This window comes from Pleurodeles waltl, chromosome 10 (assembly GCF_031143425.1).
Source record: "Pleurodeles waltl isolate 20211129_DDA chromosome 10, aPleWal1.hap1.20221129, whole genome shotgun sequence".
NCBI lineage: Eukaryota > Metazoa > Chordata > Amphibia > Caudata > Salamandridae > Pleurodeles > Pleurodeles waltl.
Window position 1 is genome coordinate 535393570 of NC_090449.1, and position 17629 is coordinate 535411198.

At 47.7% G+C, this 17629-nt stretch overlaps 1 protein-coding gene across 2 annotated transcripts in view; it reads right to left on the bottom strand.

The window, feature by feature from the left end:
* Positions 1-17629, bottom strand: part of LOC138261696 (ficolin-1-like) — a 263717-nt gene that overhangs the window by 143377 nt on the left and 102711 nt on the right. For both annotated transcript variants that reach the window (XM_069210960.1, XM_069210959.1), the window contains one exon: positions 12828-12854. In XM_069210960.1, the coding sequence (XP_069067061.1) occupies positions 12828-12854 (27 nt within the window). The remainder of the gene's footprint in view (positions 1-12827; positions 12855-17629) is intronic.

The window sequence follows — 17629 nt, forward strand, 5'->3', positions numbered from 1 at the left end:
TAAATTCGTTTTTACACTACTGTGAGGCCTGCTCCCTTCATAGGCTAACATTGGGGCTGCCCTCATACACTGTTGAAGTGGCAGCTGCTGATCTGAAAGGAACAGGAAGGTCATATTTAGTATGGCCAGAATGGTAATACAAGATCCTGCTGACTGGTGAAGTCGGATTTAATATTACTATTCTAGAAATGCCACTTTTAGAAAGTGAGCATTTCTTTGCACTAAAATCTTGTTGTGCCCTTCAATCCACGTCTGGCTAGGTTTAGTTGACAGCTCCTTGTGCATTCACTCAGACACACCCCAAACACAGGGTACTCAGCCTCACTTGCATACATCTGCATTTTGAATGGGTCTTCCTGGGCTGGGAGGGTGGAGGGCCTGCCCTCACACAAAGGACTGCCACACCCCCTACTGGGACTCTGGCAGATAGGATTGAGCTGAAAGGGAACTTGGTGCATTTCTTAGAGACTCTTTGAAGTCACCCCCACTTCAAAGGCACAACTTAGTATAAAACAGGGCCTCTGCCCTACCTCATCAGACACTTGCTGGAGAAGAAACCTGAACCAGAAACTACATCCTGCCAAGAAGAACTGCCTGGCTGCTCAAAGGACTCACCTGTCTGCTTTCTACAAAGGACTGCTGCCTTGCTGTTGCCCTGCTGCCTTGCTGAACTCTTGTCTGGCTGTGAAAGTGCTCTCCAAGGGCTTGGATAGAGCTTGCCTCCTGTTCCTTGAAGTCTCAGGACCAAAAAGACTTCTTCCTTTCACTTGGACGCTCCGTGCGCCGAAAAGTTCGACGCACAGCTTGTTTCGCGGCGAGAAAAACGCTGCACACCGACGCTGATCGACGCGACGCCCTCGGGACGATCGAGACTTCGACGCACAACCTCGCAAGGACAAAGCCGCCCGACTTTCCAGGAGAAATCGACGCGACGCCTACCGTGAGTGCGAAACTTTGACGCACGGCCTCGCAAGGACAACGCCGCCCGACTTCCAATGAGAAATCGACGCGACGCCTGCCGTGAGACCAAAATTTCGACGCACGGCCTCGCAAGGACAACGCCGCCCGACTTCCAAGGAGAAATCGACGCGACGCCTACCGTGAGATTGAAACTTCGACGCGCAGCCCCGCAGAACGACGCGCAGCCGGAAAATAAGCAGGAGAATCCACGCACAGACCCGGGACATCTGGTAATCCCCGCGATCCACAAAAGGAGACTGTCTGCGCGCCGGAAAACGACGCCCGACTTCCCCCGCGTGGAAAAGAACGACACAAGTCTGTGTGTGCTGAGGAGAAATCGACGCACACACCCCTTTTTCCACGCATCTCTTCTCCTGTGGCCCTCTGAGGAGATTTCCCACCAGAAACCAGGTACTCTGTGCTTGAAAGACACTTTATTGCTTTTTAAAGACTTAAAGACACTTAATATCACTTTTCAGTGATATCTTTACAAATTCGTATTGCAACTTTGATCGTTTTGACCTACAATTACCCAGATAAATATTCTATATTTTTCTAAACACTGTGTGGTGTATTTTTGTGGTGTTATACTATGGTGTTGTATGATTTATTGCACAAATGCTTTACACATTGCCTTCTAAGTTAAGCCTGACTGCTCGTGCCAAGCTACCGGAGGGTGAGCACAGGCTGATTTTGGATTGTGTGTGACTTACCCTGACTAGAGCTAGGGTTCTTGCTTGGACAGAGGGCAACCTGACTGCCAACCAAAAACCCCATTTCTAACATTGGTGATCAGCGGTGAGGATAGGACTGGTGTTTGTGCAGTGACATACAGTAGCTAAGTATTTCACTACCTACCCACAGTTGAAGGTTAACTTGATCTTTCATTTTTTTTTTGCTTTTGGTTCTCTGATGTCCTCCTGGATATACTATTGATATTTTGGACTTTTGGATTTTGGTTTTTGCCGGTAAGACCTTGTCAGCAATGAGATTGCTTACCTACTCACTCTTTGTGCCTACTGACCACCTCACTAAGGCTGACTTAAGGAGGCTTTGCAGAAAATGCGGCCTTCCTGTATCAAGGAAATCTACTAAGATGGAAATGCTACATGCCTACGTAGTCTGGGCAGAGAGAGAGGCAGAAAAAAACCAAATGACTAAATACCCCTCAGATGAAGAGGGGGACTACTCAAATGAGGAGGATGACGACTCAGATGAGGAAAGAGATCCAGTGAGAGCAGAATGGCTCCGAGCTCGAGAGCGGTGGGTGGAAGAACTAGATGAGTTTCTTGAAAGGGCTGAGGCAACAAGTCTCTTAGCCCTGGAAGAAGAAAAGATTGCAGCTCAGGAGCTGAGCTGTAAAGAGCTGAAACTGGAGGCCGGAAGGGCTGAGTCCAGTTCAGATGGTGGCAGCAAAAATCTTGCATCCAGTACTGCTGAAGAAGGGCACAAGCCCAGAGATGTGGTGCCCAACTTGAAGAAGGGAGTTGACACACCCCAGGTGGTTCAAGAGTATGAGGTAGTTCCCGTTATGCACAGGGTCCCTGAGAAGGATTGGGGAACTGGCACAGGGAGTCATATTCCTACTGGGGGGAGGGACACTTTACTGACTCTAGCAGAGAGTGACAGAGAAAAGGGTTCCCCCCTGGTGGACGTCCTGGATATAGAGTGTAGAGACATCCCAGAAGAGTATGGGTTGAGTGTCAGGGACAGGCAGATACTGTCTCACCAGTCTCAAGAGGGTGACATAGAGTGCTTTTCCAAGGCTGAGTTACTGGGTGGTTGGGTGAAGGGTACTGTGGTTAATACATGTGAAGGGCAGAGTGATGTAATTGCTGGAGAGCATATGTCTGGTCCTTATTTTCCAGAGCTACGCCAACACCAGGTGGAGTGTGAGTTCTCTGACCCCAGGGAACTTACAGTGGAGGCAGACTTTTGGGTGAGTACCAGAGAGTCTGAAGAGGCATTTGGGGGTGCTCCTGAAGGGAGTGGTCTAGGTGGTTCCCGACCAAGTGAGGTGGGAGAGGATTGTAGTGTCCCAGGTAGGTCTCAGAGCCTAACCTGTACCACCTTTTGAGGGAAGCCCCGCAGTGTCAGAAGAACTTGGGGGGATGACTGTAGACAGCATCCCAACAGTTCTGGTGTCTGGCAGTACCACTCCTAGTGAGGGGGTGCAGAAGTCCAGACATAGGGTTGAGAGGGGGTGGCAGACCCCAGTGGAGGATCTTGAAAGTCAGGGGTCAGCTCTGAGAGCAGAGCCCCCCAGGAATGACCCAGGTGAGACCGTTTCTGGTTTGGGGGAAACCCAGACTCTGCCGGATGGGCAGAGGTCGGGAGACCTGCGCCAACCAGACTCTTGTGTGGCCCTTGGGGACGGCGTGTCCCTTGTGGGGGGTGAGAGTGCCCCCCAGGAAGTCCTGGCATGCCAGGCAAAGATTCAACCTCAGGGTGGTGACTCTGGGTTGGATAACCGGGTTCAGAGGTTAAACTTTGACCTGGTGGGGGGTAGATGTGCCCCCCAGAAAGTCCTGGAATACCAGGCAATGGTTCAACCTCAGGGTGGTGACTCTGGGTTGGCTTACCAGGTGAAGAGGTCAAACTCTGACCGGGTGGGAGGTAGGTGTGCCTCCCAAGAAGTCCTGCTGTGCCAGGCGATTGTCCAACCTGAGGGTGTTGACTCTGGGTTGGATGGTCAGGTTCAGAGGTTAAACTCTGACCTGGTGGGGGGTAGGTGTGCCCCCCAGAAAGTCCTGGCGTGCCAGGCAGTTGTCCAACCTCAGGGTGTCGACTCTGGGTTGGATGGCCAGGTTCAGAGGTTAAACTCTGACCTGGTGGGAGGTAGGTGTGCCTCCCAGAAAGTCCTGGGGTGCCAGGCAATTGCCCAACCTCAGGGTGGTGACTCTGGGTTGGATAACCAGGTTCAGAGGTCAAACTCTGACCTGGTGGGGGGTAGGTGTGCCCCCCAGAAAGTCCTGGTATACCAGGCAATGGTTCAACCTCAGGGTGGTGACCCTGGGTTGGAGAACCAGGCTCAGAGGTTAAACTCTGACCTGGTGGGAGGTAGGTGTGCCTCCCTGAAAGTCCTGGCCTGCCAGGCAATGGTTCAACCTCAGGGTGGTGACTCTGGGTTGGATATCCAGGTTCAGAGGTTAACCTCTGACCTGGTGGGGGGTAGGTGTGCCCCCCAGAAAGCCCTGGTGTACCAGGCAGTTGTCCAACCTCAGGATGGTGACCCTAGGTTGGAGAACCAGGTTCAGAGGTTAAACTCTGACCTGGTGGAGGGTCAGTGTGCCCTCCAGGAAGTCCTGGCGTGCCAGGCGATTGTTCAACTTCAGGGTGGTGACTCTGAGTTGAATGGCCCAGTTCAGAGGTTAAACTCTGACCTGGTGGAGGGTCAGTGTGCCCTCCAGAAAGTCCTGGCGTGCCAGGCAATTGTTCAACCTCAGAGTGCTGACTCTGGGTTGGATAACCGGGTTCAGAGGTTAAACTCTGACCTGGTGGGGGGTAGGTGTGCCCCCCAGAAAGTCCTGGCGTGCCAGGCAATTGTTCAACCTCAGGGTGGTGACTCTGGGTTGGATACCCAGGTTCAGAGGGTAAACTCTGACCTGGTGGGAGGTAGGTGTGCCTCCCAAGAAGCCCTGCTGTGCCAGGCAATTGTCCAACCTCAGGGTGTTGACTCTGGGTTGGATGACCAGGTTCAGAGGTTAAACTCTGACCTGGTGGGGGGTAGGTGTGCCCCCCAGAAAGTCCTGGCGTGCCAGGCAATTGCCCAATCTCAGGGTGGTGACCCTGGGTTGGGGAACCAGGCTCAGAGGTTAAACTCTGACCTGGTGGGAGGTAGGTGTGCCTCCCAGAAAGTCCTGGTGCGCCAGGCAATTGTTCAACTTCAGGGTGGTGACTCTGAGTTGAATGGTCAGGTGCAGAGGTTAAACTCTGACCTGGTGGAGGGTCAGTGTGCCCTCCAGGAAGTCCTGGCGTGCCAGGCAATTGTTCAACTTCAGGGTGGCGACTCTGAATTGAATGGTCAGGTGCAGAGGTTAAACTCTGACCTGGTGGGGGGTAGGTGTGCCTCCCAGAAAGTCCTGGTTTGCCAGGCAGTGATCCAGTCTGAGGGTACAGACCCTGGGCTGGAAGACCAGGTTCAGGGTGTCCCCCCGGACCTGGAGAGAGGGGCTACTGATAACAGTGCCCCTACCCTATTGTCTTCTGAGGAGGCCACTCCTAGTTGGAGGGTGCTGGACCCCAGAAGGGAGGGCAGGGGGAGGGAAGCCTCACCCCGGGCCCTAGTCCAACCTGAAGGTACAGACCCCAGGTTGGAGGGCCAGTTGCAGGTTAACAGCCCTGCACTGGTGGAGGAATGGTACAGGGCGACTTCTATAAGCACCCTGACCATGGTGGACTCTGGGGGTACCGCTCCAGGAGGGAGGGTACAGAGCCCCAGAGGGGAGGACCAGGTTCAGGCGGTCATCCCTGACCTGGTGGAAGGGAGAGTGGTTAAAGGGTGCCCAGCACCTGGGGCTACCGCCCCCCACTCTCCACAGCCACAGTGGTGGGAGAGCTTTGAGAGGCCTGGGGCCTGGCTCTCATCCCTGACAACTGTCAGTAACCACAGTGGCTTGCTGTCCGGGTGGACAGAGTTATCCCTGGGGAGGGGACAAGTGTCACACCCCGGGGATAGAATGGGCAACACCACTGGGTTGGTCCTGGTGGTACTATCCTGCTCCTGGGATACATCTGTGAGCAATGTAAGGTTAGGTGCTGCACAGATGGGATCCGCAGGAAAGGAGAAAGGTTCCCCATGGATGGGCTTAGTGGGCCCTGAGAGTATGGACAGAGGGATCCAATTGGAGTCAGGAAGGCGAAGAACTGGAGCATGCCCCTGCTGTTGTGGGCCTGGGTCCTTGTTCTGTCGCCTCAAACAGGGAAGTCCATCAGGATAGTGATTGTTCTCCCCTAGCTTTAGGCTGGTAGGGGGTCATGTTGGACCTGGCTTTTTGACAGGGACATCCCCAAACTTTTTGCCTCCTTCCTCCTATTTTTTCTGACCTGTTGTTGTTGGCTTTTGACCTCTGAGCACTTTACCACTGCTAACCAGTGCTAAAGTGCATGTGCTCTCTGTGTAAATTGTACTATTGATTGGTTTATTCATGATTGACTATTTAATTTACCTGTAAGTCCCTAGTAGAGTGCACTACATGTGCCTAGGGCATGGGTATTAAATGCTACTAGTGGGCCTGCAGCACTAGTTGTGCCACCCACCTCAGTAGCCCCTTAACCTTGTCACAGGCCTGCCATTGCAAGGCCTGTGTGTGCAGTTTCACTGCCACTTCGACTTGGCATTTAAAAGTACTTGCCAAGCCTAGAACTCCCCTTTTTCTACATATAAGTCATCCCTAATGTGTGCCCTAGGTAACCCCTAGAGCAGGGTGCTGTGTAGGTAAAAGGCAGGACATGTACCTGTGTAGTTATATGTCCTGGTAGTGTAAAACTCCTAAATTCGTTTTTACACTACTGTGAGGCCTGCTCCCTTCATAGGCTAACATTGGGGCTGCCCTCATACACTGTTGAAGTGGCAGCTGCTGATCTGAAAGGAACAGGAAGGTCATATTTAGTATGGCCAGAATGGTAATACAAGATCCTGCTGACTGGTGAAGTCGGATTTAATATTACTATTCTAGAAATGCCACTTTTAGAAAGTGAGCATTTCTTTGCACTAAAATCTTGTTGTGCCCTTCAATCCACGTCTGGCTATGTTTAGTTGACAGCTCCTTGTGCATTCACTCAGACACACCCCAAACACAGGGTACTCAGCCTCACTTGCATACATCTGCATTTTGAATGGGTCTTCCTGGACTGGGAGGGTGGAGGGCCTGCCCTCACACAAAGGACTGCCACACCCCCTACTGGGACTCTGGCAGACAGGATTGAGCTGAAAGGGAACTTGGTGCATTTCTTAGAGACTCTTTGAAGTCACCCCCACTTCAAAGGCACAACTTAGTATAAAACAGGGCCTCTGCCCTACCTCATCAGACACTTGCTGGAGAAGAAACCTGAACCAGAAACTACATCCTGCCAAGAAGAACTGCCTGGCTGCTCAAAGGACTCACCTGTCTGCTTTCTACAAAGGACTGCTGCCTTGCTGTTGCCCTGCTGCCTTGCTGAACTCTTGTCTGGCTGTGAAAGTGCTCTCCAAGGACTTGGATAGAGCTTGCCTCCTGTTCCTTGAAGTCTCAGGACCAAAAAGACTTCTTCCTTTCACTTGGACGCTCCGTGCGCCGAAAAGTTCGACGCACAGCTTGTTTCGCGGCGAGAAAAACGCCGCACACCGACGCTGATCGACGCGACGCCCTCGGGACGATCGAGACTTCGACGCACAACCTCGCAAGGACAAAGCCGCCCGACTTTCCAGGAGAAATCGACGCGACGCCTACCGTGAGTGCGAAACTTTGACGCACGGCCTCGCAAGGACAACGACGCCCGACTTCCAAGGAGAAATCGACGCGACGCCTGCCGTGAGACCAAAATTTCGACGCACGGCCTCGCAAGGACAACGCCGCCCGACTTCCAAGGAGAAATCGACGCGACGCCTACCGTGAGATCGAAACTTCGACGCGCAGCCCCGCAGAACGACGCGCAGCCGGAAAATAAGCAGGAGAATCCACGCACAGACCCGGGACATCTGGTAATCCCCGCGATCCACAAAAGGAGACTGTCTGCGCGCCGGAAAACGACGCCCGACTTCCCCCGCGTGGAAAAGAACGACGCAAGTCTGTGTGTGCTGAGGAGAAATCGACGCACACACCCCTTTTTCCACGCATCTCTTCTCCTGTGGCCCTCTGAGGAGATTTCCCACCAGAAACCAGGTACTCTGTGCTTGAAAGACACTTTATTGCTTTTTAAAGACTTAAAGACACTTAATATCACTTTTCAGTGATATCTTTACAAATTCGTATTGCAACTTTGATCGTTTTGACCTACAATTACCCAGATAAATATTCTATATTTTTCTAAACACTGTGTGGTGTATTTTTGTGGTGTTATACTATGGTGTTGTATGATTTATTGCACAAATGCTTTACACATTGCCTTCTAAGTTAAGCCTGACTGCTCGTGCCAAGCTACCGGAGGGTGAGCACAGGCTGATTTTGGATTGTGTGTGACTTACCCTGACTAGAGTGAGGGTTCTTGCTTGGACAGAGGGCAACCTGACTGCCAACCAAAAACCCCATTTCTAACATCTAGTATAGCTAACAAAGAGGTTTAATGAAATATTAACCCACCTTTTCCTGTTTAGTTTGAATTTTTCATAATTTTGTGATTTGATTGGCTGTTTCAGTTTCCATGCTATAACGCTATGTTAGGATTATGGGATGCAATGAAAACACTATAAATTTGCTATTGGCCTCTCAGAATACATAGTTCCAAAAGAAGGAAGTACTGAGTCAATTGTATCTTTATGGATTTGTATTTATCTCTGCTCCAATTCTCCATCCCTAAAGCAGAATATAGTAAAAAATAAATTAGCCTTGGAGTATAAAACAACCTCTGTGTCACCTTAGTTGATATGCTCTAGAGTTTTTATTTCGATTATAACTATAAAAACAGTCAGGCTGGAATGCTTATTTCTCATTATGATTAAATATATATAGCTATTGATGAATGGAATATATTGCATATAGATAGCTTTCTTCACATGTTGTTCATGTCATGTTTGCATCTCTTGTTTGTTGAATTTTCACTGAAATGCCTTCCCAACACTTTATAAGCTCTGGCACAATGATTGCCTGGCTAGCATTTTTTTTTACTTTCTTCAAAGATAAATGTGCCAAGAATTGCTTCATTTTGAAAAATGCTAATTCAATGACTCTGAGGTTCTGGAAGTTTCCTGTACATCCAGAACAGTGACCATTTTTTCTACCCTTGATGGCCATTTAGTGCAAGGAGATCCGGAAAAAGCACAGCAAGCATGGCATTGGACTTTTTGTCCAAAATGGGGTAGATCTGAAGCCTTTTGAGCAGCCGCGTCCCGTCCTTTCGGGCGGAGGGGCAACCCCCCCCCACCTTTTACCCCTCATGAAGAGTGCCTGTCAGGCTGAGCAAAGGTCCGCCAGTCATACACTCTTCATGTTCAGCTCAGGCAGCCAGGAGTGAGTCATGCGCAATTTACGCAAACTTCTGGCTGCCTGAGCTGAATTTTGCTGGGCTGAAACGGTCACCGCTCCTATGGGCATGACCTCCACAGCTCAACAAAGGTGCCTGGAGGCCCTTCCCCTCGGTGATGAGGGGAAGTGTCACCCATTGACTCTGACCTGGGCACTTCAGGTTTAAGCCCTGAAGCGCCCAGGGCGAGTGTCAGTGACACCTTGTCACAGAGTGGGGTAAGGACAGCAGTCTCACTGACCCCATCCCACTCTGTGACGAAGTTGGGACTGCTGCCCCCTCCCATTGGCTGACCTAAGGTCAGTTAATGAGGAAGGGAGCAGTCCCAACCCTCCTGGGACCTCTGAGCTGAAGGTAAGTGTGTGGGTGTGTTTTTTTTAAACAAATGTTTGATCCTGCGTGTATATTTGAATGTTGATGAGTGTTCTCAATGAATGTGCGTGCATGTGTGAATGAATGAGTGTGAGTGTGCTTCTCGCCCTCTCACCTAAAATTACCGGCCGCCACTGCTTTTGAGCTGGCAGTTTTGTGGTTGTGGCCTACATTGAAGGTGGTACTGAAGCTAGAGATGTCTCAAGCTGTGCCATGGGAAAAAATCAAATCTATAGCTCTACCTCTGAGGTGGGGCAACAGAGAGATGGGCACACTGGACATCAGCACATTTTCGGCATATGTTTCATTATGGCTGTCTTTCAATGGGGCAGTGTTTAGTAATTATAAACTTAGAGGCATCCTAATGGAGTGATGGGTTACAGAATGCATTCCCTTTTTCCATGGGAACCATAGTGATAATCCTGTCCATGTCAAATACTGCTTCGATGACAGTTTACAGGCTACTGACTTTTCTTAACAACCACTTTAATACGTCTCTATGTCTATGTATACAACATCATACAATCGCCCACATTTCTAACCTATTTTCGATCAAATGGAAGCTTACAAAAGGTTTCACAGTACATAAGGGCACACATCATCTAAAAAATCTCATATGCAATATAAATCGCTTCAACAATAAAAAACACTATTTCTACTAGTAATATCAACTCCTGTCGCATATTACAATATTCAAATACATTGGCAAAAGCTGTGCAAATGACATAAATTCACGTAACCAACCATTCAGTTGAACAATACAATGTACTGAAAATTACATGCAGGTATTACCTTGTTAAGTAGCAAAGCTTTTTGGTTTCGACACTATCATAATGGTTAAGTCAACATACTAAGGTGCTAAGACATATACTATTCATAAACAATGTGTAGGTATTTCTGGTGACTTTTATAATAAACTTTTAACCTGTTTTCCTGCCTCCTTAGGAAAACAATCCTTATTTCATGGTGCCTTGTTACCTGATCTGATAACGCCAAGAGAGCGCTATGTGCTACCCTAAATTAGGACAATATGTACTTTAAAATCATCTGAAGATGAGTATTTCTGATTCTTTATCTATATTGCCTCTGTCATCTTCTCTTTCTACTTTCAGTTTCACATTTTCGAACACACAACTCCTGATCATTTGAATGCCATGCACCTTTGGTGAGAGTGTTTATTTTAAGGGTCCCCTTTATCCTGCGTGGTGGTCATTTTGAATCTAGATACTAATTAATTTCTGCACGTTAATAATTTAGGGCTCAGTCACTTCTCTTTTCTGTGCATAGTGGTTATTTTGAGAACCAATTCTCTTTTGTCTCCGTACACTTTGAGGCGATACACAGGTATTTTCTCTATCTAGTTTTATTTTGAAGGCAGGTACCCCCGTTTCATCAGAACTGATGGAGGTTACGTTTTTAAGCGAGAAATCACACCTCAACATCTGTCTGAAGGTGTCTATGAATGTCAAATGGCTATCAAGGAATACCTCAATTTACGTCACATACACCCAGCAGTTTAAAACTAATCCATGTTTTGACGATTGCTAAATTGTTTACACTTTGCAAACATATTGAGTGGTTGATCACACTTTTTACATAATCTACAATAACTGAAAGAGCGAGCTGTTTTTTTTTTCTTTCAACTTTTTCTACTGTATCAAAAGTTGAGAAGATGTTTGTTTTATCGTAATCCATACTAAACAAGTACCAATGTCTAGGAAAGAAAACTGCATATTTGGGACTCCATTGTGATCCTGATTCATCTTGTAACAAGAATCACCAGCGAAACCGATTGAGATCTATAAAGAATTCTGCAGATATGTGATATTTCACCCAGAGTGTACAACAATAGGTACGTTCTCCAGGTGTAATACTGGGAACGATGAGCTACTGATAGGGGAATCTGAACCATAATTACTGATTTCCCTGTAGATTCCTTGTTTCTAACGGAATACACGTGGTACTACTTGTAATCTACTTGAACGTCGCCATTCACACCCAATGCCACCAGTATCTGTGATTCTGGGGTCGGGGGCCTAGTTACTACGAGGGTACCGTTGACTTGATGCCCTATTTACACCTTACACAATAAACAAATGCCAAAATACCTGTGCTGTAAATAAGAGCACTGTATTACTGAACCCGTTTTTAGGACAGAATAACCTGACTGGGAAGCAGTAAGGGGCATATTTATACTCCGTTTGCGCCGGAATTGCGTCGTTTTTTTTACGCAATTTCGACGCAAAACTAACTCCATATTTATACTTTGGCGTTAGACGCGTCTAGCGCCAAAGTCCATGGAGTTTGTGTCATTTTTTAGCGTGGACACCTACTTTGCGTTAATGAGATGCAAGGTAGGCATTCACGTCTAAAAAATCGACTCCGAGGCATGTGCGTCGGATTTATACTCCCGGGCAAAATTCACGCCCGGGAGTGGGCGGGTCAAAAAAAATGACGTACAGCCGCTTTTGCGCCGTTTTTTAGCACCTGCAAAAGGCAGGCGTTAAGGGACCTGTGGGCTCTGAAGGAGCCCAGAGGTGCCCTCCCATACCCCCAGGGACCCCCCCTGTCACCCTTGCCCACCCCAGGAGGACACCCAAGGCTGGAGGGACCCATCCCAGGGACATTAAGGTAAGTTCAGGTAAGTGTTTTTTTTTTTTTTTTTTGTGGCATAGGGGGGCCTGATTTGTGCCCCCCTACATGCCACTATGCCCAATGACCATGCCCAGGGGACAGAAGTCCCCTGGGCATGGCCATTGGGCAAGGGTGCATGACTCCTGTCTTTGCTAAGACAGGAGTCATTTCTAAGGGGGTTGGGAGTGAAAAAAAATGGCGCAAATCGGGTTGAGGCGAAAAAATTGCCTCAACCTGACTTGCCCCATTTCTTGACGCCCAAGCCCCATATCCCCCTACCCAGGCGTTGCATGGTGTGCGTTGTTTTTTTCCACGCACACCAGGCAGCGCCGGCGGCTAACGCCGGCTAACGTCATTGATTAAATACGGCGCCCGCATGGCGCTTCAGAATGGCGTTAGCCGGCGCTAATTTTTTTGACGCAAAACTGCGTTAGCGCAGTTTTGCGTCAAAAAGTTTAAATATGGCCCTAAATCACTATACATGAGAATAGGGAATATTTATGTTTTGTCAACAAAACATTCTGTGGAAGGGATAGAGGTCGTGGGATAGGATTCCTCTTCCACTGGGGCCTGAGAAACTGGGTCAGTATCAACGTGTAATGACATATGGAAGAGGTGTCTTTTCAGTTCTTTTCCGAAGGATGATTGTTATGTGCAGTGCAAAAGTGTTCCAGATTAGTAGACGGCAAAATTATTCTTACCTATTATTCCCGGTTGGCCAGGTTGCCCTAAAAAAGAACATCAAAATGGCTGTTTACATATCATTTTAAAAGTTGAATCGCTATATTAAATCAAGATTTCAGTAAATTGGGAAATTTGGAAGACGAGAAAATGGAGAAGGAAGACTGATAAAGGGGGCACAGTGATAATGCTAATTTGTTGTACATATCCAAGTTATTTAAAACATTTTGCATATAATTTCGCACACAAAAATGCACAAAGATATTTAAACCCGCAGAAAGTAGATATGTGTGCGTATTTTATGAGATAAAATAGCACTAAATACGAGGATGTATTTCATTACATAAGGCATGAATTTTACCTCAGGTGAGAAATTCGCTGTTATTTTCGTTTCACAGCCATCCCTTTGCTCCTCTTTTCTTCAGTTGTACTTCCTCAAGCCAGTCATTCCCGACTGAGGTTATTCCTTCTGCTTGGCTGCTTCTTGAATCTGACTAAGTGCAGTTATGCTGAGAAATTCAGATTTTTTGTGAACGAACGTTTTTGGGAGTCGCAAGAGTTACTGTCTCTGACTGTGTTAATCAGAGCCTTTTAAAATTAGTGTTCATGGCCTAACCATACCAAAAATTGAGCGCCCCGAAAACACCCATTTAGGGGCATATTTATACTCTGTTTGCGCCGGATTTGCGTCGTTTTTTTTTACGCAAATCCGACGCAAAGCTAACTCCATATTTATACTTTGGCGTTAGACGCGTCTAGCGCCAAAGTTCTTGGAGTTTGCGTCTTTTTTTAGCGTGGACACCTACCTTGCGTTAATTATATGCAAGGTAGGCGTTCCCGTCTAAAAAATGACTCTCAGGCCTGTGCGCCTTATTTAAACTCCCGTGCAAAAATGACGCACGGGAGTGGGCGGGTCAAAAAAAATGACGTCCAGCCGCGTTTGCGTAATTTTTTAACGCCTGCTCAGGGCAGGCGTTAAGGGACCTGTGGGCTCGGAAGGAGCCCAGAGGTGCCCTACCATGCCCCCAGGGACACCCCCGGCCACCCTTGCCCACCCCAGGAGGACGCCCAAGGATGGAGGGACCCACCCCAGGGACATTAAGGTAAGTGCAGGTAAGTATATATTTTTTATTTTTTTGTGGCATAGGGGGGCCTGATTTGTGCCCCCCTACATGCCACTATGCCCAATGACCATGCCCAGGGGACATAAGTCCCCTGGGCATGGCCATTGGGCAAGGGGACATGACTCCTGTCTTTGCTAAGACAGGAGTCATGTCAATGGAGGGTGGGAGTAAAAAAAAATGGCGCAAATCGGGTTGAGGCAGATTTTTTGCCTCAGACCGACTTGCCCCATTTTTTGACGCCCAAGCTCTTTTTTCCCCTACGCCGGCGCTGCCTGGTGTGGGTCATTTTTTTTGACGCACACCAGTCAGCTCCGCCGGCTAACGTCATTCCATAAATAAGGCGCCCGCATGGCGCTTTGGAATGGCGTTAGCCGGCGTTAAAATTTTTGACGCACAACTGCGTTGCCGCAGTTGTGCGTCAAAAAGTATAAATATGGCCCTTAGTGCTGAAGATTTAGCTTAGCAATGCTGAGCACTCTAAGGTATACTCATGGAAGTGGTATGAGATTACAGACTCTGAATTCCATAAACCACAAGTACAAGTTAATTAAATGTCACCACATGCTATTTAAAACAATAAGGGGCATATTTAGGAGTCCCTAGAGCCTCCTTGCACTACATTAGCGTATATTCATATGCTAATGTAGCACAACAAGGCTAAAATCGCTGCACCAAATTTTCAAAGTGCCACAATGCATTCATTGCACCACTTTGTAACCCCTTGTGCCACAATATACCTGCTCCAGGCATAATGTATGCATGGGGGTGCATTCCCTCCGTTAGGGAGTGGGAAAAATGGCACAAAGAAATCTAAAAGATCTATTTGCATAATGTTTTTCTGAATTTTTATTGCCTGCTCAGAGCAGGCGTTATAAGGGAGCCCACCATTATTTATAATGGGCCCCTATGTACTGTTCAGGTATAATTTTGATGCTAACCCTGAACAGCACATAAATAGCATCAAAAATTCTGGTGCTTTTGCCCCCTACCCTGCGCCATGGTGCACTGTATTTTAAATATGGCACACACATAGTGGCAGTAGTGGGGCGCTAAGGGGTGCAAGGAAAATGACGCTGCACTCAGAACAGCGCCACGTTTCCTAAATCTGCCTGTAAGAGATTTACAGCAATCACACACAAGGGAATACTGTTCCTAAAGTTCCATGCACCACAATTTATATTGACTAGTACTAATGTACTTCATTTAGTACTTGGGAGGCAGTCTATGCTACTTCCCTGGGACAACCTCCTATGGTACCAGTTGTGCAGCACCTTAAGTCTCTGTGTCCTCACTTTGAGGGGTTTATTATAAAGGAAGGTCTGAGGGTGCTAACAAGGTTGTAGTCCAGGATGTTGAATATTTCTTCCCTCTGCCCCCATTGGTGGAGATCCTGATTTCGCCCTCCTGGATTTCCCCATTATTTACAGTACCCTTTCTGTTGTCTCTGTCCATTGACGTTGAGGGCCATGCCTGCCCTCTTTTGGTGGGGTGCAGTGTTTGACATGATGAGTATGCAATGGCCCTCAGAGAGCATGGGGAGATGACCCTGCCCAAGCCCTGCCAAATAAAGTGCAAATGGTGTCCTTATAACATGGCACTTGACCCAATAGATTTGATGCCCGGGTTCTCGCTTGGGCCCAAACACAAAACTCGCTATCTAAACTAGCTAGCTGTCTGGCATCCCTTGTGGTCTTGGTGAGTACTTAGCTTTGCATGTTAGCTCTAAGTTCTCCTTCAGAACTCTTGGTTAGTTTATGCTGGGGATGCAGATTGTAGAATGGTCTGCTGGTGGTATTTCTGGCTCCCTGTTTCGACTTTTCCACTGGGCCAGCAGACGGTAACAGTGTTACCGTCTGCTGGCCCAGCGGAAAAGTCACATCAACATTGCTGCTGGCTCGTAATAGAGCCAGTGATGTACAACCCAAAATTTGGGCAGTTAAATGCGCAACGGGGCTATGCCTTGGGGCCCCTGCACTGCCCAGGCAAAGTGCATGGGCAGTGCAGGGGCCCCCAGGGGCACCCCAAGTCCCCCTTACCTCCAGCCTTTCCATGGCGGTGTTTACCTCCATGGCCAGGCTGTGGGTCACACCACTGCCCTGGGGATTATGACCACCAGGATGAAGACTGGCAGTATAGTGGAGGGGCTGGCGGTATGGCTGTGGCTATTGGGCCACAGTCATATTGGTTGGCAGAACACCACCAGCATGTTGGCAGTGTTACCACCAGCTTACCACTGGCCGCCAGGGTCATAGTGAGGCCCTTAATGTTTGAAGATGGTGAACTTCCATTTGGAACAGTAAATTAAAAAAGAAGCATGTATTGGACGCCACACAAACCGGGGGAGGTATGTAGCTTGTCAGCAGTCTGCAGCTTGCGAGACCTCACAAAAATAAGAAAAATGAAAAGAATGACAAGGCCTGGGGCTGTACAAGCGTAACAAATCACCAGACATGGTATTCACCTGTCAAGCTACTGTAAATATAAAAAAAATCGAAATGAATAAAAAATAAAGCAAGGGGACTGGAAAAGGATAAGAAAAGTGATTGAATCCAATGGAATGCGAAAGCCAAATAATAATATAGCTGCACGACAACAGTAGATGGATACAGTTCATCCAATCTAAATACAGAGCTTCTGAAATGCTCCATGGGTGGGTCAACACAGCAATTAGGAGATAAACCATCAAAGCAGTGGCAAAGAACAGAAATAGATAAGAAAACCATTCAATCATAAGAAAGGGGGGAAACCAACACCCACTTTATTTCTATGTTGGACAAAATGTCAACTTGCCAACGAACACCTAAAATGATCTTTAGGCGTACATTAAAATTAGGGGTAGGCGCATTGAATTTGACTCCATAGAATTCCTCAGTGTTACATAAAAACTCTGTGAGACTCTTTGGAGTTCTCCCAATGAGTGGAAAGAGGCACCTCACACAGCCTGCACTGGGATTCAGTGCCAGTGGTGTGTTAGATGCTGGAAAATCAGTGCAAACGGCTCCAAGCAGTGCGCCAAAGGACGCAGCTATTCAAGTTGATTTTGCTGTTGTTTGAGTGGGTTTTCTACTCGAGCAGCATACTTCGGACTGTGAATGGTCATTACCACATGGGACAGCCTGTGTTAGAAAGATATTGGTGGATCTCCTCAAAGGTGACTTGAAATCGCACTAGTGGATGACAAATCTCACTCTCACTCGCTAATTTTCCAATCTGGTGCTAAACACGAGAATAACATTCCCCCATATGGCGACTGGCAGAATTTGGCCAGGCCTCTGCATTAAAAGAGTAATGTGGAGTCACTTAAATTTTGCCAATTCTGTCGGCAGAGCGAAATATTCCACCCTTCTCTACTTAAAATGTTTGTGAATCAAATCAGTTCTTTAACTGTGTTTCTGAAATGAGGTCAACTAGAGCTAGTTTCCCTTTTAACAATTGAATTAAGGCAGCCTTGGCTTAAAAACAAAGTGAGTCAATGTTTTCAAATCTAGGCACCCGCAGCTGCATATCAAACAGTGGGTTCTCAGCCCCTAATTAAGGATTGCCTCAAGACAGCCTAAGCTTTGTGTATTGTTCTGTTGAAATTGAGTCCCAGTAATTTTCTAGTCTGAGCTCAGACAAAACTTTGCCAGGCAACAACAAATGGATTTGCATATGGTTGGGTCCAAATCCTCTGCTAATGGCTAGCAGATTAGATATTC